This window comes from Numenius arquata, chromosome 4 (assembly GCF_964106895.1).
Source record: "Numenius arquata chromosome 4, bNumArq3.hap1.1, whole genome shotgun sequence".
In the NCBI taxonomy this organism is placed as follows: domain Eukaryota; kingdom Metazoa; phylum Chordata; class Aves; order Charadriiformes; family Scolopacidae; genus Numenius; species Numenius arquata.
Window position 1 is genome coordinate 72,254,606 of NC_133579.1, and position 23,394 is coordinate 72,277,999.

General features: G+C 42.9%; 1 protein-coding gene across 1 annotated transcript in view; it reads right to left on the reverse strand.

The window, feature by feature from the left end:
* The window catches only part of GLI3 (GLI family zinc finger 3), a 218,779-nt gene that overhangs the window by 27,612 nt on the left and 167,773 nt on the right, over positions 1 to 23,394 (reverse strand). The window contains exons 8-10 of the mRNA XM_074146109.1: positions 14,625 to 14,841; positions 13,031 to 13,147; positions 11,010 to 11,150 (exon numbers count right to left, since the gene is read on the reverse strand). Of these exons, the coding sequence (XP_074002210.1) occupies positions 11,010 to 11,150; positions 13,031 to 13,147; positions 14,625 to 14,841 (475 nt within the window). The remainder of the gene's footprint in view (positions 1 to 11,009; positions 11,151 to 13,030; positions 13,148 to 14,624; positions 14,842 to 23,394) is intronic.

Here is a 23,394-nt window from a genome sequence, read left to right on the forward strand (position 1 = left end):
CCGGATTCCTCAAATTAGAAAGCATCAGAGCTAAATAAATACAGGAAAGCCACTTGTCTTTCGCACTCCAGAATGCTAAAAATACCCCACAAAAACATACTGGATCTCCCTGGAGGCATCCTCTTTCCACATCGGCCTGACACGGAGGGCCTAACCATGGGTGCACCAAAAGCAACGACCATAAATAAAACCAGAGCCAAGGGAATAACGGAAGGCAAAAAAGGACAGGAGTAATTTTAGATACGAATACTTGTGGAGCAAGCTCCCACCCTCACTGAGAACACTCTGAAAAGGTTCCTGAATTCAAGGGGTGTTGCCCTCTCCTGGCAGAAATCACTGCTGGGGTAAGGTGCTAACGAAAGCTATGTTGTCCTTCTCTCCAAAAATTTAGTGAGCTCCTACCTGCTGCTGTGCCGCTGCTGTTCTTTCTTTTAGTGCTTTCTTGACACATGTAGGAGAGGATAAAAGCCTAATGGGCGCGAGTGTCAGCACAATATAAATTACTGCAAGGGAAAACTTGATGCATGGCTTGGGATCTGAAAGAGGAATGTCCACCATTGTTTGTGATTATGGATCACATCACAATCTAATAGCAATTTTTATTTAATCAATAATTTCCATGCTGAACAGACAGCCCTGTTACAGAGAATCGACAAGCAGGTACTGATAGCGACAAGGCTTGTTATTAATCTTTACCCTGCCAAGATATCAACCAAACTACTGTAAAAAAGCACCACCAAGATGGATTTAGAAGTAGGTCTTTGTTTTTCTTTTCTTTCTGTCTTTTTTTCTTTTTCTTTCTCCTTCTCTTTCTTTCTCCCTTTCTTCCTTTGCCTTTCTTTTCTTTTTAGCTGCACAGCCCCACTACCCTTTTCCCTTTCCAGGTATGTAATGTTTTGTACACTTAGTATATTCTAAGTTTATTTGAAAAACCTGGGGCTTGAATTACACAAAAAGGCAATTCATATTAAGCAATTTCACAAATCAGTGGGACCTAGCCCAGTGCTCAGTGTTAGCCATTATAGGCTAATAAATCATACTTTCTCTTTGAGATGTCAATCGCCAAAGTGCTTTGTAAAAATGTTGGCATCTGTAATTCAGCGAAGCCTTTTCATCTTGAAATAAGATGCTCCAGACTGATAACAAGAATAATCCTCTCTTGATCAAAAAAAAAATCTGCATTTTACCAATTAAAGCTGCTGCCAGAAGCCAAACGGAGCAGCACTGAGACTCCACTGTAGTTTATCTCTGCTAAACACAAGGAGGGATACAGTTAGAGCTTTGTTTCATTTTCAGCTTGACTACTTTATCTCACGGAGAACTGCAGCATCTCAGCCCTGCAATACACGTAAGAATGGTATATGCAGACCTTCATACCTACAGTGCAAGCCACCAGAGGACCCACTCCTGACAGAACCACCACCCATTCATTTTATAGATTAGGCACCCGACACCTTGAAGAAAAGTCACGCTCACACAAAAGTTCAAGCACTGGAAAACACTAAATTTGTTTCGCCACCATGAAAGGTTTCTTTTTTTTTTTTTTTTTTTCCCCCTTTCTCTTTCTATTAAGAGGTTACACAAACAAAAGAGGCTGCAAAAATGAATCCATGCAGCCCAGCCCTCCCAAAGACAAACGCAGAAGCTGCACTCACGCCTGTATTTAGCTTGCCTGTCCCTGCCTCTGTCTGTGCACGCTGATCTGCCACCTGTGTGTGAGAAAAAGCACTTCCACGTGCAATAGCTGGGCCAGCACTCACTGATTTCTGTTCTTCCAGACACCAGGTTTCCATGGGCAAACCTTTTGGGTAGAATATTGGCAGCTAAGAGGGAGAACATGGCATGTGACAAAGATACGAAGACGGGCTGCGCTATGGGTACAATCCTATTAATTGGGAGGTGACAAAAGCAGTGCAGACCATACGACACCAAACAGGGGACTCCAGAAGGTCCGAGGTAGATCTCCCACTGGTTCACTGTAATAACACAGCCTACATAACCGCAAATCACTTGGTCAGCAAGGCAGGAAAAAGCTGCACAGAAACCACAGCTCTGTCCAGGTGAATCTGCTTTGTCCTGGCCCCGTGGGTCAGGACTGAAAGGTACCTGGAGTCAATGCACAAGCCCAACCTTCCTTGCCGCTCGGAGGCAGCAAAAAAAGCCGGCAGGGACTTCCCCCTTCCCCATGATACGCCGTCAAGAGTCAGGAGCCAAAGAGCCAGCTCACTCTGCAGCTTTACTCTTGCCTATGCATTTGTCCCTCAGTCGGCACGGGCTTCCCTGGGACTTGGCTGGCAGCTTCTTACCCTACTCTTCTCCCCAAAACTGGAAGTCACCTGTGAAACACCACCAACCTGGAAGAGTTCACTAGCTGAACTCTCAGGCACAATAAACACTTCAAACAAGTACGCATATCTGCTTTGTGATTAAAAGCAAGCAGGGACAGAGGCCAAACCCTGCTCCCTGCCATGCACAGCCCTTTCCACTCAAGTGCCCGCTTGTTCCAATTTCCATCTAAATGGCTAGAGTAACTTCTCAGGGGCAGGAGGAGTACTGGTACTCTTCATCCCTACCCGCAACAGCGAAAAAGAAGCGCTATTTAAACAACATCTGGAAAGTTAGCAACCTCTTTCAGGGACACCAATTCAAAGACAATGACTTTGGCAACTCACATGAATGGTAGCCCAACTTCTCATAGGTTAGCAACCTCTTTCAGGGACACCAATTCAAAGACAATGACTTTGGCAACTCACATGAATGGTAGCCCAACTTCTCATAGGTTAGCAACCTCTTTCAGGGACACCAATTCAAAGACAATGACTTTGGCAACTCACATGAATGGTAGCCCAACTTCTCATAGGTTAGCAACCTCTTTCAGGGACACCAATTCAAAGACAATGATTTTGGCAACTCACATGAATGGTAGCCCAACTTCTCATAGGTTAGCAACCTCTTTCAGGGACACCAATTCAAAGACAATGACTTTGGCAACTCACACGAACAGCAGCCGCAGCAGCAGCAGTCTAACAACAAGTTTTCCTAATGCCGTGAAAGAAATGCTAATTACAGAGGAATTAAAATTTTAAAATGATTACATTTCTCTCTCTAAATCCCCTCTTAATACTTGGCAGATTAGGGTGGATTTATTTTTTTGTAAACCTTTCCCTATCAAAAAAAGAAATCCCCACTTTATTTTTTTTTCCCCTTCTCCGTGATTCATCAAAAGCCAGGCTGCAGGTAGGGGAACTGCCGATGCGCTTGTGTAAGAGGACCTGAGCCAAAGCACAGCTGGCCTTTGGGTCAAGCCCAGAGTGAATGAGATCACTTCATGAGGCAGAAGGCTGGCTTTTAACACTGCCGGGAGGCAGAGGGCACCTCGGTGGCCGGCGCTGAGCAAGGATGTGCTGGGAAGGCAAACAGGGGCCGTGCCAGAGCCTGAGGGCTACTGAGGCTACAGAACAGCGGTGAGGTCCGTCTGCGGTTACTTAACCTCAAAACCCGACAGCACTTACACGGTTACCTTTGACGGGGGTTAAAGACTTGCTCCATTTAAGTAAGTCTGTGTTAGGTACCCACATGGAAACAAAAAGAAAACGAACATGCACTTAGGGGCAGAGATGTGCTTATCAGCTTTCCTACGCCACGTAATGAATTGCTGGCCTATAAATGATGCTACCTTTCTGGCACAGTTTCAAACTGTGGGCCTATAATCCAGCACAGTAAAATGGTGGTGTAATTATAACCCAGCCTTTAAACAGGCAGCGAGGAGGAGATTTCAAAATCTACACATTTCTGGACTGATGTTTCTCATGATTATTTCCTATAATCTCTCCTCCCTCTCTCTCCTCCCTCTTGTTCCATCACAGCTACAAAGATCAAATACACTGAGGAGATGCACAAACTGGGAAAAAACCTTCCCATGGCACTTGCCTGTCTCTAAAACAACTCCCTGCCTTCTCCATGTTGTCCCAAGCCCTGGGCTTGTCTCACTTGAAGAATGATTTCTTTTGTCCACAGCATTGCTTCTCCAAATATGGATTAGAGTCCAGACACCGCTGAAGTAAAAAATAAAATAAGATGAAATAGAAGAAAACCACCAGCAAAAGCCCCTTTGCTGTTGTACGTAAACCATCCTCCTTTTGTCAGGAAAAAAATGATTACTATAATGGATTTCATGTTCTTATCTATTCCTTACTCTTTTCAATTTAAAGGAAACATTTCTGAACCTTTCAGGGCAGTGGCTGTCACTGCCACGCACAACGAGCCGGCGCACAGGCTGAAGCTTCTCTGTCTCACTGCACTGCAGCCAAATAAAACTATAATGAAAACCCGCTGAAAACTGCCTCTGCATAGAGGAATTAAAAATTAAATAAATCCCCGCACATATTTGGAGACGCATGTAAACTGGGACGTGCAATCACACCCCTTTGGGATTGTGAAGGGACTTGCTTCATGTAGCTGAGACTTCACCCGTATCACGACGCATTGCAAGGACACCTCCAGCACCCAGGGAAGAGAATAAGTCTCATGAGGAGAGGCTGAGGGAGCTGGGGGTGTTCAGCCTGGAGAAAAGGAGGCTGAGGGGAGACCTTCTCGCTCTCTACAACTCCCTGAAAGGAGGGTGTAGCCGGGGGGGTCTGTCTCTTCTCCCAAGTCACAGGCAAAGGGACAAGAGGAAATGGCCTCAAGTTGCACCAGGGGAGGTTCAGATTGGAGATTAGGAAAAGTGTTGACATGGAAAGGGTTCTTAAGCCTTGGAATGGGCTGCCCAGGGAAGGGGTTGAGGCCCCATCCCTGGAGGGATTTAAAAGCTGGGTTGCCATAGTGCTTAGAGACATGGTTTAGTGATGGTTTTTATCAGAGTTAGGTTGATGGTTGGACTAGATGATCTTAAAGGTCCCTTCCAACCTAGACAATTCTATCATTCTGTTCACTTTGAGTGTCCTTATTTGTGGCCATCCAAAATGACCCACTCCAAAGAGGTCTAGTCCTTCACAGAGTGGTGAGCTCCTCACCTCCCCATCAAACACGTTCTTAAGTGTTTCGAGGTGCACATCATTGGTTAAGGCACCTCGTATCACGACAGATCCTGCAAAACCTGAGCTGGGCCGGGGTGTGTGCACAGCCCAGGTTTTACGTAGCTCTCCATGGACCTCTGGCCAACTTCTGTCGGTCAGAGCTGAACCCACCCCTTTTCTGTAGGAGCAGAGGGTAAAAAAAAAGTAAGACACTCAAGTCAGGGAACTTCACGTAATGGTTCTTCTGGGTATCCTCAGTGCACCACAAATGCCTTGGAAACACGTGGGTACCTGAGAAAAACAAGAAACTTTCCTCTGGTGCGATATGGGAGCCTGGTGGAGCATTAGAGCAGCTGCCCCAGGGATTGCTGGGGAGCGCTCCAGTCATAGTCATCGGGGCGTTGCAAGTAGGCAGGAGGACCTCAGCCAAGGAAATCCTGAATGTAAGCTCTTGCTGTCAGTTTGGGGCTTTTTGATCTCATCTAATCAAGTGTAACAACAATGAGAGAATTTTATTGCTGTACAATTAAGGAGAAAACCCTAACAAAAAATAGCTCTACAGTTCTTCAAGCATGTTTTTGAATAAAAAATAATTATCATCAAGGCTACACAGCAAGGGGGATGAGAAATATGCAGCACTGCGTTTTTCTGATTGCCATTGTATTAATATTTAACAATAACTTCAGTCATTTCCTTGAAGGATAATTTTCTTAAACAAACTTTTATCTTCAGTGTCTAACCCTTTTGCAGTATTTTATTCTTAAACTGATTTCTGGGGGAAAAAAAAAAAAAAGACAAACTGCAACAAAAAGCAGATTTATAAAAATATACAATATCTTATTAGCTTCTGGGCGCTCAAGTGAATTTATCACATATTTAAAACAAACTTGAGCTCAGCTAAGCCCAATTATAATATCTCGCTGGGCAGAGAAATTAATTAAACAGCTGAACGATAAAGACCCCAGCAGCAAACTGAGGCTTTAAAATAAATAAGATCCTTTTTTTTTTTTTTAAGAAGAAGAAGGGAAAGAAATAAACCTATAATACACGTGTTCAAAGAGTAATGTAAGCAATCTTTTCAGGAGTGGAAGGCACTGTAAATAAGACTACCTGGCAGGTGAACGCAGGGGCGCCTCTAAGGCGGCTCTCCAACTTTGTGATGTGCTCACGTGCAAGGCACGCACCCCTCACTTTTGCACCAACTTCAAATAACCCTGGGATCCCGGCAGTGCAGCTCAGCGACTGAATCAGAACAAGGGCAGAACTTGTCAGGATTTAAGAGCTTTCAGCAAAACCCTTCAATTGCAGCCGGTACCCTATTCCATAGAAGGATATCAATTATAGATAGTGACTTGCTTTAGCAGGGCAGTCGGTACTGTCAGACGCTAGATAGACAACCATGAAGAATCATGAATCTTTCTATTAACTCTAAGGGGGGGGGGGGGGGGAGGAGGGGGGAAGGATGGATAGGTGCTATAAATAAGGCAGAGCGTCTGAATGGTTTAACACCTTGCCTTTTGGTGTATGTATCATGAAAATTTAATCACGCTGAATTCTAAGCGGCACACGTCGCTTGAAAATAAGAGCTCCCGCGCCAAAATCACTGCGGTGTCAAACCCTTCCGGGTGGGTCAATAACGATTCTTTTATGTAGCTTTTTAGTTATTTATTCACAGCAGCCCAGGTTCTGTTCATAAATTCAGTCAGAAAACAATGTCTCTTGGGGCTTAAGCACACCTTCACTAGCGCCCACATTTTACACTAATAACAGGAGGACTTTGCTACAGAAAGTAATGCAGAAAAATGCCACCAAATGCTGACTATTGTGCCCAAAATTGCAATTTCTGCTCTAAAGCTGTATCACATATTCAGACACAAATCTGTTTGTATTTACTGTTTCATATATGCTATATCACCCATCACTTTGTAACGCAGATACTGCTAGAATCTGCTTCATCTACAGTTTGTTTTCAAAGTAAAACGGGTCCCATCATTCCCCAAAAGATAATAAAGCTATTGTTATGTGACAGAAAGACCAGAATATACATAAATTTATATTTACCTCTTTCAAAACACATGCACACTTGCTTGTGTATAAACCCTGTACATGATGGGAGTAATGACATCTATAATGTGAACTGTGTGCACTGTGGAAAAGCTCTCCTGAGCTCCGCTCAACCTGGCGCAACTAGAATTCATGCTGAGGTACCTAAACCTTTAGGAAACAAAACGAACAGCTAGAAACATACTTCCACCTTTTCCCTAAGCACCCCAGTTCCTCTAAAATTCCAGTTCTTTGGGATGCAAGGCTTGGATAACAGTCTGTTCTGTGCCATCGGACATTTCGGGTATGATATCTTAATATTACGCATGGCTACAAAGAGTAGCTTTACTCCCCTGAAAAAATTTATTAAAAAGACTTACTTACTACTTACCACATTTATTAAAAGACTTACTGCTGGCCTGTGTAGATCCTGAAAATTTAGCCTTATCAGGATGCACAGGAATGCTTTTTAGTTCTCTTTTTCTGGAACTCTGCAGTTTACAAATTTCCTCTTCCCAGCCGAACTTCCCAGGGAACTGGCTTAGGGAGTTGTACAGGTGAAAAAATACTCTAAATACTTCCAAGTCAAATAACAAATGCAATTTCCTTTCTACTGAATATATGCTACGTACCACGTACTCAATGAAGTGGGTGACAGGGAAAGGTTTTCCCCCAATCCTTTGTGAAGGTCTATATAGCTCACTCTTATTTTCACTATACAGTTCACTTGACTACCCATAGGATGGTCGAGAAGGTGCGTGTACACAGTACGATGTAGTATCACATGTGCAGTACTGTATCACACCCACCCAACTTCTGAACATGTAACTGTGGCTCTCTGCTCATGCTAATCATCCTTCCTGAGTGCCAGGCAGCCGGCGGATGTTATCGAGGTGGGTCTTACTAGGCTAATTTAAGCCTTTATCCGTGCCAGTTACCCCTGCCTTGATGATTACTACCCCAAAGTAGAGTCAACAAAACAGGATGGTTATCTATACTTTTGATGTCCCAGACGGCAGCCCACCATCTCACTCCAGAAGCTCCTTCAAGCTCGGCTGGAGCAACCGAGGCTCTACTGCGTCTGCCCGTGGGCTGGGAATCACCCGCAGAGCAGCAGCCTGGGCAGCCAGGAGAGCCAGCGGGCAGAGCTCTGCTGCAAGATCTAAAGGTTAATAGCATCATCCTAGCCGCAGTCCTACAGGCTAGCTCAGGTACCTCCAGACAGCACTGAACAGCCTGATCTACACGGCCCCGGAGCCGCAGGGTGAAGACCTCATGCCCACCTCAGGGCCAATCCTCCTCTTGCATTTGAGAAGCATCTAGCACCACGGAACTCTGGGCTTGACGAGGCCTCCAGCTGCTACTGCAGCATAAATATTACTGAGTAAAGGGTGTACTCATGCCACTGAGACACATACTCTGTCTGTGCCTGGTTCAGGTGCAAACACCAAGTCCAGGAACCCACCCAGTGCAAAGACGCTGGGGCAAAGACCGCACAGTTAACGGCAATTTGTATCCGCGCGGATTTACCCACCAGTATCTGGATAGGAGCCATACATGAGCCACATCAGTGGGGAGATTTCCAAGGACCAAACTGCTGCTCAGGGACTGGATGCTTTCAGCCAGAGTCGCACACCTAAGCCATACCAGGACCGGCCTCTCGTGAAGCCCTACCGAGATCCAGACTTCATTTCCCCAGCTTCTGCAGCTGTACGTCAGACGGCTGCGGCAATCAAGGGCAGATAAAATGTGGGAGAGACAGACCAGGGTGAAGGGCCAGCCTTTCAAACAGAGCTAGATGTCTAAAGCCCTTTGCAATTCTGGACAGAAATAACTCGCTCAAGTCCCCACAGCAGGGCTCTGTCGGAGCAGCAAAAGAAATCACAACCAGGGCTCCATCACTGAGTCACACTGGCTCTTACAGCATGATTTGCGCTACTTGAATATGATGGTTGCGATGATGATGATGATGATGATGATTTTAAAGTCTTCAGAGTATCGAGTCAGGACTTGCACCTCGTAATCTTAAATGCCATCATAACATATGTGAATCCTGAGCCCTGCCAAAAAGAACTCCCTGTATCATAGAAACATTTTTTATCTGCCTTCTTTATGTCTAGAGAAACCTATTTCAGATGTTGGCATTGTGCAGAAACATAAGAAATGCACTTTTTTTTAAAGGAGTCTTGCTATTGACTCTTATAGTACAGTCAAATTCCCTACAAAAATCACACTAGAAACAACAAAGGCATTTAAAGAAAACCCCAAACTATTATGTTCTCAATTTAATTCATCTGAAACTGCAAAACATTAGCTATTAGCTACCAGGCACAGTGGAATTAAATGAAACTTTATGTCTGAAACCTAAAAAAAAACCTCTTCCTTTTTTTTTTTCGCTATTACCACGGCACTTTTATTCTCTATGTCATATATTTTGGTGTAAATTATTTATTGTCAGTACTAGGATCACTTCTGAACATTGAGAAAGGTTTGCCAGGCATCATAAAGCTTCAGCCTTACAATTATTAGCAAATATAAAGACTGTGCCTGGGCAGAGCCCCAGATGATGTCAGTCGGTCTGTTTGCATGGAACCAATTGCAAGACTGACACTTAATCTTTTAAATGTGTCCAACCCTTTAGCAGCAGCCGTTTGTATGGCATTTTTTCCCCAAAAGATATTCTGACACTGAAGGAGTCTCTCCTCACATTTCATCTCAGCCTATTAAAATGTTAGGGTGTTTTTGTGCAAAATGTACCCACAGGATTCTTAAAAAGAAATCTCAAATTTTTTTGCCATTATTTTAATTTGTGATGGTGTTTCATTTATTATTATTGCTATTGTTACTGTTACTACATAATAATAATAAACTGAAAATACATCTTGATGAATAACTGCAACACCAAAAGGCTCTCACACTCCAAGAAGTAAAAGCTGGCATTGCTTGACGAAAGTCACCTTTGCAGCATCAGTTTACCATTTTGCATAGTGTTTGGAAATATATGGTGGGGTTCTTTTATTTATTTTGGGTGGAAAAGTACACTTTTCAGTAGCACTGGGCATGTCATGCGATAGATTTTGCATGATCTAAGGAAAGCGTAAAATGGGTTTCTAGAATAAGTATGGTTCTGACACACTGGTCGTTTGCTCAGGATGTTTCTCTCTAACCTGTATTAGGAATTCTTTTTTTTTTTTTTCCAGAATATTTAGCTATGTCCTGTGATGCTGGTAGTTAAGAAAGGTGCTGCTAGCTAAGAAAGCTGGAAATGGGAGGGGCGGATTGTACTTGCCAGGTTATATTCTAGATTTTGATCATTCATTTTCTAGCTTACAATACAACAAAATAGTAAAAATCATTTATTTTGGAGAAGTGGTAGAGAGGAAGAAAAAGCAAGGCAGATATGACTAATATTTGATGTAGCATAAATAAGACCATACAGTTTGCTTTTGCTAAAAAGACTGAAATAATTCAGTCTCCACGTATTTAGCTAAATAATCCACTTCAGTTTACACGTAATAGTAAAGTATGTAAAATCCCCCTTAGGGAAGGGGAAGAATTCCCCTTGCCCGTTTCTACTGTTACAGTCCCTTTTGGGAGAAAAAAAAAAATCAAACTTGGCTAAAGGTTAATAATAATTCATGTCCAGCTTACTATTACTCAATAACTATCAAAGTCCCTAACTCAAAATAGCGTTTGCTGGCTTACAGGATCAGAGCCATTACAATCTCTATTGAAGACTTTATTGAATTTTACACTAAGCTTTAGCTGACTGAACAGGTCAAGCACTGTGGCTCCGAGTTTTCTTTATTCTCAGAAACTCATAAACCCCTCTCCAGTTTGCAGCGCTGTTAGCTGAGAAACTTGACTCAGCACGGGGTCAGAGAACCCGACCCTCATGAAAAAGGTCACGTAGTTTTAAAACCCAGTTCCTGAATACCATTAACTTACATGCACTAGCTGTTCCTGTGTGTCAAACTCCCGGGAACAGCCTTCCCAGTGGCAGTTTGTCTCGTAGACCACTTCAGGCTCCTGTTTGCTTTCATCTTTGTCCCCTTCCTCTTTTACCAGGGTCATTCCTTCTGGCTGTTCCTGGAGAGAAGAAAAAAAAAAAAAAACGGGTGAGGAGAGGAGAGAGGAAATTCTGAAACTGAGGAGGAAGAAAAGTGCATTATTTCAGCATTAAAAGAAAGATGGGGGTGGGTGTGTAGATTATTTTACTCTCAGTTCACTCTATTGCTGCATTCTACAAAATTCAGAAGCCCAGAAAAGGCCTAGTAAGCCAAAAGCAATGTGCAGACTATCTGTGAAAATAATTTTTTCCACCCCAGAAGTACTCACTAGAGTGAATTTCTAAAAAAATAAAATTCCTTTACATTTCAATTCAAAGCAGATCATAAAGCCTTGCCTTCCCTCTCCCTGTATTTAACCAGCTTTTTATTTGTACACTTGCCCCTTATTATTCAGTGGCACCACTAGTGAAAAAGGCACCATTCAACATAGTCGAATTAATTGGAATTTGACTTTTGTACTCCTGTTAGACACACACCAGATCACCAGTAATCCCAAGTGAGTTTTCATGGTTAATCCAGTGACAGTTTTGCACATAAAAACCTTTCCAAGAGCAGACTGGTAATTTTAAGGCTATTTAGTAGTCTGTTCTTGCCCATAATCCGTGCATGAAAGGGGTGAGCAGGGGAGGGAGTATTTAATTTTGCATTTTGACTTTCCACCTTCAGTTCCTCCAGGTGCCTCATTCTTCCCAGCTTGTTCTGAGCTCAGGGTAAGGGTCAGATGTCAGCGTAAACATTTGGTTTAGATTATGCACTCAGGCTATTTTTCCAACTCAAACCTGCTGAAGGATTTAGACAGACCTCTGCTTTGGTTTCATGGATTCACTCACAAGATCAGAGTCACAGAACGATATGGGGTTGGAAGGGACCTCTGGAGACCATCTAGTCCAACCCCCCTGCCAAAGCAGGTCCACCCAGAGCAGGTTGCACAGGAACATGTCCAGGCAGGTTTTGAATGTCTCCAGAGACGGAGACTCCACCACCTCTCTGGGCAGCCTCTTCCAGGGCTCTGCCACCCTCAAAGTGAAGAAGTTCCTCTTCATGTTTAGGTGGAACTTCTTATAGGATCATAGACTCATAGAATCATGTAGGTTGGAAAAGACCCTTGGGATCATCGAGTACAACCCTACTCTACAAAGTTCTTCCCTACACCATATCCCCCAATACCACATCTAAGCGACTCTTAAACTCATCCAAGGATGGTGACTCAACCACTTCCCCGGGCAGCCTGTTCCAGTATCTGATCACTCTTACTGTGAAGAATTGTCTCCTAATGTACAGTCTAAACCTACCCTGTTGCAGCTTGAATCCATTCCCTCTTGTTCTATCGCTAATTACCTGTGAGAAGAGACCAGCACCAACCTCTCTACAGCGTCCTTTCAGGTAGTCATAGTGATGAGGTCACCCCTCAGTCTCCTCTTCCTCAAACTAAACAGTCCCAGCTCCCTCAATCGTTCTTCGTGTGATTTATTCTCCAGGCCCTTCACCAGCTTCGTTGCCCTCCTCTGCACTCGCTCCAGCACCTCGATATCTCTCTTGTATTGAAGTGCCCAAAACTGGACACGATACTCCAGTATTGTAACTTATGTTCAAGTTTGTGCCCGTTCCCTCTTGTCCTGTCACTGGGCACCACTGAGAAAAGACTGTCCCCATCCTCTTGACACCCACCCTTTAAGTATTTATAGGCTCTCCATCAGCCTCCTTCCTCTCTGCCCTCCTTCTGCAACCCAGCAGCCCCTCACGGCCCACGTTTAACCCTTGCCACCCTGAGCTGAGGTCGCCCACGTGTGCACGAGACGAAGGGCCGTACAGGGACAGGAAGCCTTAAAACACGTTCAGGGTGCATTTTCCCTCCGCCAAAGAGATGAAAGGCTTCTGACTGCAAGCTGACCGCCATACCTGCACGCTTCCTGCTCCCGGGCTGGGAAGGTCCTCATCGGGCTTTATCTTGGAGCGTTTGTTGTGCATCGGATCTCCAGTGCTGCTCACTGCAGATTCGCTCGTGGGTTTATTCTGCTGAAGGCAGGGTGGGTTTTTTCCCCCCAAAAGAAGACAAAATTAGACTGTGATAAACACGTAGCTCCAAACAAAAATATGCAGCATCTGCTCAGCAACTTTATTTGGAGAAGCTACGCTGTTAATTATATCGGATATGCAATTACATTGTGCTTCAATTACACAGCATTAACTTGTGGAACAGCTGCATCACTCAACCTCGTAATGGAGCAGGGAGGGAACAGGAAGGAGGGCATTTGAAGTAATTCCTTGCTACAAACCAGTGCTGGGTTTGTCAGGCCAGGGATCCGTAGGGAGAACTTTATTTTCCACATAATGATGACTTCAGAAAGGCAATTTCGAAAAGCAAAACCACTGTGCACTCGTTCAAATAAGCACAAGAGAAAGTTTTCTTCTTTTCACACTTGGAGGAAAGGTTTTGCACTTAACATCTGCACACAAGATTTCAGCTCTTTTACTGCATTTCCCATTATAATGGCGGATAGGAAGAAAAACTGAACACTAGCATGAGACTCAGCCAAAAAATCCTAGATGGAAGTCCTGGATTTTCCCAAGTCAATAGCAAAACTACTGCTGACACAGACAGGCCAGAATCTTGTTTTTCTCTTGCTGTGCTAGACTGAACACCATTATCTACACCCGCAAATGGATCTTGTAGGAATCCAGAGATCCTTTAGAGATACCTGAACTTGCATGGACCCCACAAAAAAATCAATATGCTTCCTACAGCAGCATGTTCTGCTTCTACATTTGTAAAAGCTAGCCAGGAGATAAACAGCTCCCAGACTGATAAATAACCTATCCCAGGTCATCTGGAAACAAACAGCACTAGTTAATAACGGGCAAACCACGAACAGTGATAAACCCCACATTTGGGGCTGATTCACTGCTGCGCACCTCCAGCTTTTGAGAATACACTTTGGTTTACTGAAATGATTAATTCCAACTCGGCAAGTCCCATTTTGCACAAATCAGAGGAAAAAAAAAAATCCTTAAAACCTCTCTTTGAGTTCCTCTGCGGCTCACAGACCGAGTTACTCGCTTTGAGTTACTCCCACCTGCGTCAGGAGGGCAGAATACGACCCTCTGCACGTACGTTACAGCCAGCCTGAGCTGAGGGCGAAGCTGCTGATCTTTAAAATGTTCATGTTTTGATGGGGTTTTTCCCCCCATTTTCTTACTCCTCACCTCTATTAAGTTCCCGTGTAAGATCCAGGAAGAGACAGCTTGGAACGAGAAGCTGCTGCAGCACAATGAAATATTTATGAGGACTAAAAAGCACGCTACCAATCAGGAACCCTGCATACACCCCTGTGATTTATAATAAAGGGACTGCAAATGCTATAGCTGCAAGAAAACTGTTATCAAAGGGTCTCGGTGACAGTGGTGATTAATTGCCATCGAGACAATGTCATTTGCTTCATTTATTTCATTGTTAAATTAATGGGGTGCAAAGGTTTCCTTTGTTGTCTCTCACCTGTGTGGACTCAGAAGGTCCAGAGCTGACCTGGACAGGATTCAGGACACTGGGGATGCCGGGGATAGGTCTCTGGGTAGGAAAAGTTGGAGCAGGATGGATGAGTGGAGGGCTGTGTCCAAAGGCAGAACCTAGGGTTTGCTGACGACTTATAATTTGCTGATGCATTTGCTGGAGGGATACCGGTGTAGGAGGATATGTGAAACTCAGAGCAGGGCTGAATTTGGGAGAAAAAGGAGGGAAGAGGGAGGGAAAAGATGAGGGTCATTACGGTATGGAAACATACAGATTAAACCTTTAAAATATATTTGATATATTTACATTAATTGAAGTCAGGTCCCTCCCTCCCTCCCCTTTGTACCTTTCTTCGTTCCCCAAAGGATGATAAATCCTGGTTTTAAATCCAGAGTTGGCCTGGATTTACTAGTGAGTGCAAAAACGATACCGTAACAAAACACAACATTTTTTCCTTAACGTTTACCAGGAAACCACAGAAAGCCAACCAAAATAAAATTCAGAAAAACTGAAATGAAAGGCAAGCAGTTCAATAACAGCTATTTATTGCAATAACAAACTTTATATAAAGAAAAAGAATGGGTGCCCACATGCTTTATGGTACTTTTATTGATAATGCAGTTCCCCTATGTTCGCGTGTATGAAGCAGTTCCTTTAATCTTGGCTCATGCTACACTCTTTCATATGTCTCTAGATCTTATTACAAGAGGAGAGAAAATCAATTGGTTAAATGTGTTCTGAACACTATGCTTGTCATATCACTCATTTGTTTGCAAAGATGGAAAGCTCAGTTCATCCAGAATGTCACCTAAAGAATTTCCATCAGTGCCGTTTGGTTACAGAAACTGATGGATTAACCTTTCCCCTCTGAAATTGGTGATCAATGGGTTTCAATGTAGAAATATTCCGATGGGAAAGCACTTCTCCTTCTTCCAGTTAAACAACATTAAATGTCTATTAAAGCCCATTATGCATGTTAATACCTGTCATCACTTCATTACTTCACCGTATTTCCCAGACTACAGTGACTTGGGAGGAAATTACACTGCCATCTAAGGACCTATTTTGTGGGTAGTGCCAAAGCATTCTTTGTGTCACACTCGAGAAATAAATGGTGTGGAACTAAATCTTCACACACAGGAATACGAGATTCTCCTGTAAACATTTGCCAATAACTTACAATCATACAGGGGGGAGGAAAAAAAAAAAAAAAGAAAAAGTGTATTCATTGATTTATTTTTCTTTCTTAAAAAACCACCAAACAACCACAGCTCAAAAGAGCCATACAAATTTAAAACATTAGGTCTTAAAAGTGAGGGGTGCAAGCATAATACCTTTTAAGAATCAAGGCTTCTTCTAATGTCAAAAGGGTAGATTTAATCCAAATTTACAGTCTGGAGTCTTAATTGCTGTTGCTGTTAAGTGTATTAACTGAAAATACTGTGATACAAAAAGAGCTAAAATAATTTCAACCATTTTAAGTAATAATTCTACAGAAATTCTGTGTTCATTAATCTGACTATACATTTTGTCTGTTTGACTACAATCCATGAAGAGACAACTTCAATGTGATTACATTACTATTATTCCTGGTGAGAACTCTGCATTACAATAGTTTGCCCATTTAGGACAGAATATCATTAAGAATACCCTGGGAGAATTTTACTGGTCTTTGAGGAACTCTCTTTTCATTTTGCATTGTATTCTTTTTAATAAAGGGAAGCAGAAATGTAGTGAAAACAGTAATTGTTCACAGCAAGAGTTAGGGAGAAATCAGTAATAATATTCAGTTATTGCAGCTCTATAGTCCCTGCTAGTGCTCCTGTAAGCAACCATGAATGATTACAGCACGACTTAGCTAAGGTAGCCACTATGGATGATTGATAGGACATTAATCAAAAGATGCATATCAGGCTCAGAATTTGTTCACAAGCTTTCTTCTAATAGCTGATTTCATGTTCACTGAGCTCTATGCCAGTTTGTTCAATTTATTCTTCAGTGTACAAGCCATTCATCAAAGAACACAATGATTTAACACCCCTTTTCCTTTTTAGTGAACAAACATTACTAAGTGTAACTACTCTGGTCTGTTCATTAAAAAACATACAATTACAATGTCATACATGAGGCTGAAACAATGCCTCCTTACTATACCCCGGCGTTATTTGCTTCCATATATACACTGCGAGTTCATCTCATATACTTCAAACACTAGACAAGACCATCCTGAAGATGCTATCAAATTCACCAAGATCAACAAACACAACACAGAAACAATTTGGATGACGTATTTTATTTCTCTGTGAGTGGTTAACGCCTAGGACACCTTCACCGTTCAGCTGAATCAGTTCAAAAGCAAAAAAATAAGATTTCATTGGGTGCTCCAAGCACATAACACCCTTGAAAATACAGGCTGGGTTTTTTTTTTTCCTTTCTAGGTGTTCAAGCATGCACAACAATACCCGACTTTGCAAGTCCAGGTTTAAAACGTTAGTAACATTCTTCAGATCCTACATGGTAAAAAGACAAACTTAGGATTCAGCCACAAGACATGACTGACTTAAGACCTCAGCTTAGAGTTGTAGATCCTGCTCAGCACTGCTCTGTGACTACAGTTACATCAGCACCTGCACCTAACGTTAATTTTTTAACCTACCCAAAGCAAGAAGCACAGGAGATCCCTCCCAAAAAGTTCAGAAAAGAACTGCTGTGATTTGAATATATTTTTATCTCAGTAGGAGGCTGCTAAGGTGCCGTTGACCAAGGAACTTGCACACCGACCGAAGAAGAACTTTTGGTCCCAATAGGAAACAGACTGTAGGAGCCCCAAGATGTATACATACAACTTGCACTTAATGCAGCTTACTTATATTTACTGGAATTTGGCAATATTGTCCACTCAGTCCCTCCAAAGATGGGAGAAGACTGCTGCATCAATAGGGTGGTTTATGTCAAGCATCCCTCCTTCGCATTCCCTACCCCACCTAGAGCAACACAAAAAGTGATGATGCCTCCTCAATGGCAAAATACCTTTCTAACTAAAGGACAAAAGCAGCTCTGCTTTAAAAAATACAGAAGCTAGTTCCACTAGCTTCATATGATTTGTTGGAAAACAAATCATATGAAGAGCGATTGAAGGAGCTGGGACTGTTTAGTATGAGGAAGAGGAGGCTGAGGGGAGACCTCATCACTCTCTACAACTACGTTGGTGCTGGTCCCTTCGCACAGGTAACTAATGACAGAACGAGAGGGAATGGCTTCAAGCTCCAGCAGGGTAGGTTTAGACTGAACATTAGGAAAGAATTTTTCACAGAACGAGTGGTCGGGCATTGGAATAGGCTGCCCAGGGAGGGGGTTGAGTCACCATCCCTGGATGTGTTTAAGAGCCGTTTAGATGTGGTGTTGGGGGATATGGTGTAGGGGAGAACTTTGTAGAGTAGGGTAGATGGTTGGACTCGATGATCCCGGGGGTCTCTTCCAACCTAGACGATTCTATGATTCTATGATTCACTGGCCTGCAGTGACATGCTTTACACCAGTATAGTGTAAGTGCTTAAACGTTAAATAAGTTTATTTGCTACACCCCTCCCTATATAAGTAAAAATGGCTTCCATCAAAAGGCCAAACTTTACCTCATAGAAATGTCCTCTTTATCTACATCTGCTTTAACACCATATGAGCCTCCCGAAGGAGGATGCTAAGCCAGGCATTGCCAACTTTTGTCCAACCTGCAAGCAAGCAAACTTGTAGGGGTTCAGTAGAGGAGGCAGACATCATCTTAGCTAGTGCTTCTTACTGGAAAACAATGACACCGGCAGCAGATGCATTAAGACACAGCTGGACAGATGCGCTACGGAAAGGAGGAATCCTTATTTCTTTCCTATCTCTTATTTGCCCTGTGCTCAGCACCAAGGGTTGATTCTGAGGTACTAGGATTTTCCTATAGAGCCTGGGAACCTGCACTTCATTCCCTCTACCTCCAAACTTCAAACATCTCGAAGAGGAGATCGTGAAGGAGCAGAGGAAGAGCCAGCACAGCTAAGGGGAGTAGTCACAAATGGTGACAACGGTTCAGCCACCAGGGTGATTTCTTAAACAGCTCAGATAGCCGCCTTCAAACAATTCTCTCCAGCTGTTTCTGGAGAGCTCTTCGTAAGGCAAGATGACCTGGCTGGGTTTAACGTCACTTGCGTGCGAGATGCTGTCACAGGGTAGCTTGGATGATTTTTCTGATCTGAAAAGATCCGAAGGAGCTGAAGAGAACAGAAGGTGGCAGGTCTTTCTCTGCCTTTCAGAAACCATTCAGGCTGCTCGACAGTGAAGTTGATTTTGTGGGCCAAAAAGAAGAAAAAGAAATCAAAACTCTCGATGTTGCTGGCTTGGAGCGCTCTGTTGGGAAGGGGAGACCTGGATTCCTGCCCTATTTCCCAAAGTTTTTAATGCATTTTGTTAAATATCTCTTGAATACAGGATGTGTGAAGAATCCCTGTAGCCCAGAGTCCCCTCGGACCCCGTGGGATCCCTCTGCCTTGACCGGCAGCTGTATGCTCTCTTGCTGGCCCCACCAAGCTCACGTTGCTTTCTAGCCAGGAGGCCAGCATCAGCAGGAAGGGTGGGCAGAGGCACCACCTGGCCTTGCCCAGCCCATCCAGTGATATCTGCTTGGAGACGTGCTCCAAGATGGAGCTCAGCAACTGTCTAAAATTCATGCCCAGAGGCAGTAAACGATACCTGAAAGTAATCCTTTTGAGAGTCCAGAACTACTAAAACCAACAACCAGGAGAGCGATGAGTGGTTTCAGGCGCCTTATTTTAAGATATCTTAAAGGGGCTGTATTTCAGACAAGGGGTGCTCAACACTTCCAAAATCCAGATGCCAGAAGAATGCAAGATGCCTGCCCCAATCGTTCACATTTTCCAAAACACCAGTCACTTCCAAAAAATCTTGGATTCATAGAAGTGTTAGTGAATTATGAATCTTCCATCTACCTACTGAGAAATGAAAATCTATACCACTGCAGGGAATCTGATTTGTATTTCTGTTACAGTTTGTTGTTTTTTTTTTTAAAACAAAGTAGAAAAGGAAAAAAAAAAAAAAAGAAAAAGATGAATGCATGTAAGACCACTAATAAACTACACGCAGGTTATCTTTTTAGCTGTTGAGTTTTATGGGGGATAAGGGTTAGGAAAAATGTGTAATACTTCTGCTTAAGCATTCAATAACTCATATACACTGACAGAAAAGCCCATCAGTGACATCATTTATTTTTCCGTACTGCGGGCTTCTGTGTCTGTCTGTCAGTCTGTCTCTCTCGCTCTCTTTCTTTTCTCCTCCTCTGCGAAGTCTCAAACTCCCTTCACCGGAGGTAAAGCGGGGCAGTGAACTACATTGCAATTACATGAGCACATCAAATTTTAAGGAACAGACTTCAAGAAGAAGAAAAACAGACGTTATAATCAAAACCAAACTTTGTGGCTACTTTGTGGCTGTCCTACTAACAAGGTCATCCAGTTTCTGGTCACAGCTGCGGAATTTACCGCAAAACAGCTGTGAATTCAAGGCAGGAAAAATTCCTTCTTTCCCATACATTGCATAGGTGTGCCTAAGGAGACAGGCTGACACCAAGATGCTAAGGAGATCCCGATTTTGTGAATACTGTGAGGACAGCTTCGTTATATCACGATAGTTTTCTTTTCTTCATAAAAACTGCGAAGATATCTCCTTGCATCACAAAACAAATGCAGCTCTGCAAGATCTGATGCAAAAGACTTGCAAAAGTAACCCAGTGCTTTCCCCTTTCTGGTTCTGCTTTGCAAGGTTTTAGGAAAAGAGCTTTTCATGCGTGTAAACTAGAGGGCATTCAAGGAAAGCCACAGGTGAACAACTTAAAAGATACTAAAAAAAGCATTGGTGAACTTCTGGAACAGGTTCCTCAGGAGGCAGACACAGCCAGCAGGTTCATATGGGACTAGACAAGCCCAAAGACAACAGGTCCATGAAGAAATCCTAAAAGGAAACAGCAAAAGCGTATGCTTTGGGATGGCTAATCTAATGGTTATCGATGCTGGGAGAGCACTGAGAGAACAGAAGTCAGAAAGCAGGTGGGTTTCATGTGCTTCTTAAACAGCATCTGCTATTCACACCATCAGAGGCAGACTGTGACTAGACGGTATCTAACACCTCTAGTTTGACCCAGTGGGGCATTTCTGATGCTTTAAAATCGATGCTTTAAAATCTCTGTTACTCTTTTTTACATTTCAAAAGGATAGATTTGTTTCTTTGGGATATCTTTGTTTATTCATATAGAACCACGTTACGTTTACCACATTAAAGTTTTCCTTCCTATCCTCTATCCTCATTCTTTCCTGCAGCAACTCAAGCCCAGCACTTTGTTATTCTCCCCAGCACTCATCACATACCTTGCCCTCCACAGTCTCTTCCTTTCTTTTCTCTTTTGCGTACTTGAAATAATTACCCTCCTCCTGGTCAGCCTTCTCATCTTTAATCTGGGCAAACAGGTCAAGTCTATTTTAACTCATTGGATAATTTTTCACACCTCTGATCATTTTCCCTGCTCTTCCTTGTAGTTGCCCCCCCAACTGTCTAACACCTTTCTTGAAATAAAATGTACAGATTTGATCGCAGTACAGGAATATGTGTCATGGTGAGACACACTGGAGCCATCTACACCACCGTGTAGATGGAGCCCTTTGGCATGAAGGGTCTTTGATGTCCAGGTGGTACACTCACAGCCCAAGCGCTCGCTCCATGAGGGAGGGTGCACCTTGCACTGCAAGGGGGCACATGGGCCCTTCCCAACTTGTAGAAAAGCCTTGGCACTCTCAGATCGCTCTGCAGCCTGTATCGTTTATTTGTTCTTACAACATCTGCAACTGATGTTAGGCAAACCAAATGATCCAAGTCCCTCCATAAAGAACCCCAGTTCATGAAGGGAGAGGTAACCGATAGGCGGACTGGCTTCATGTTCAATAAAGCTGATCATCAGGTATTAGGATAACACCACGGCTTCTTCTAGCTCAAGTAGGTACAGATGTCACTACTTTGTCTTACTCTCCCTTAAAAGTCGCAGGAAGCCCGTGGGCAAGTGAAACTGAGAAACCAGGGTGCACAAACCCACTAACAAACGTTGGATGGATACCTGGACTCATGGAATTCAATGGAGTTTTTATCCTTTCCTTACACCAGGCCAGGATTTCATCTTTAGCTTTTGATTTGGATTTTCAAAGTCCTTATTTATTGTTTAGGAATGTTGTTAAGGGGCAAACAAGGACCCTTCCCGTTTCACAAACGTACTCTGCTACTCTTCAGGAAAGCAGCCCTGATAACTCTTAAAACTACTTTTGAAGAGGGACTGACTTCAGCAAGTTCTTAAGTGCTGTCCTAAAACCTGGGCCCTACAGACATTGCAATCTTAACTGAATTAATTCATAATACAAGGCGTAATTAAGTTAACAGTGATCAAATACTGCTGTTCACGTGCTCAGATACTCTTTTTTTTTTTTTTTTTTTTTTTATAAGGAGTAATGTAAGAAATAGTGTCATTCATCCCTTGGTAAACTGACGTGTAGGAGCCCCTGTCCAAAACGCGGGACATATGTAAGGGTGGCTGAGATTTGAACCATGGGGTGCTGAGGGGGTCTGCATAAGCTGACTTCATACACAGAAATTTATGGACATATTTTGATGAAACTATGTATAGGTGTAATATGCAGCCAGGAACACCGTGCAGTCAGATGTGGAAAGCTGTGGACGCAGTCAGCAGGACAGACTCGTAGTCTGACCCCAGCAAAGATGCAGAGGAGAGAAAGCCAGTGAGTTCTCCTTGGACAGGACCTGGAAGAGAAGCAGCAGCAGCAGCCAGGAACATCACGTAAGAAAACTGTCTCCTGTTGTTTGAGTGGGCAGAAATGGGAATTCATGTACGCTCCTTGTAAACAAACAGAAGTGAATAAAAAGAAGTTTCCAGCTCTTGTCATGGAAACAACCTGCAAGAGTGGCTGTTGACAAATTCCTCAGGTCACAGGAGTGACAACGGCACTGGGCAACCTCACAGCCCCGAGCAGATCAGTGAAATTTTTACTGCTTCAAGTATCTTAGATGCAAAATGAAAATCAAACGGCATTACCGGAAGGGAGACTTGAAAACTGCACTTCTGTTTGGAGCATTTTATCCACAATGTATGTAACATTTTTAGTAATACAAAAGAAAAGTTTTGCTTTAAATCTTGGGTTTTTTTCTCCTCTACTTTCTAACTGACAACGCAGACAAGTCATCAGTTGCATTTGCAGCTTGTGACTTAAGTACAGGGGAAAACAATATCTTACTGTGACTCTGAAACCAGACATGTGGCATGATCTTAAAGGCAGGTACGAGACTTGAAATCCTTTGAAATAATTTTTCAAAACTGACTAGGTCTCACAAGTATCCCTCTGCATTTGTAATGTTGACACGTTTCATTAAAAATCACTAACTTAGAGACAAGTCATCTAACTGAATTTGTAAAGAGACGTATCTGCATCTAATAAAGTATAGCATATATTATACTATTTATTTTTTTCAGTTTTCATCAGATAACAGTCATGATTTTACAATTGTATTTAACTCATATGCATCGTTGCCTCTTTTTTCACTTTTCCATTACCAGTTTAAAATTAACAGAGTCTGTGGTTTGTACTTTCTCTTCAGCTTACCATATTATCTATTCTGTTTTATCTGCTAGGCTAGGTGAAATTTT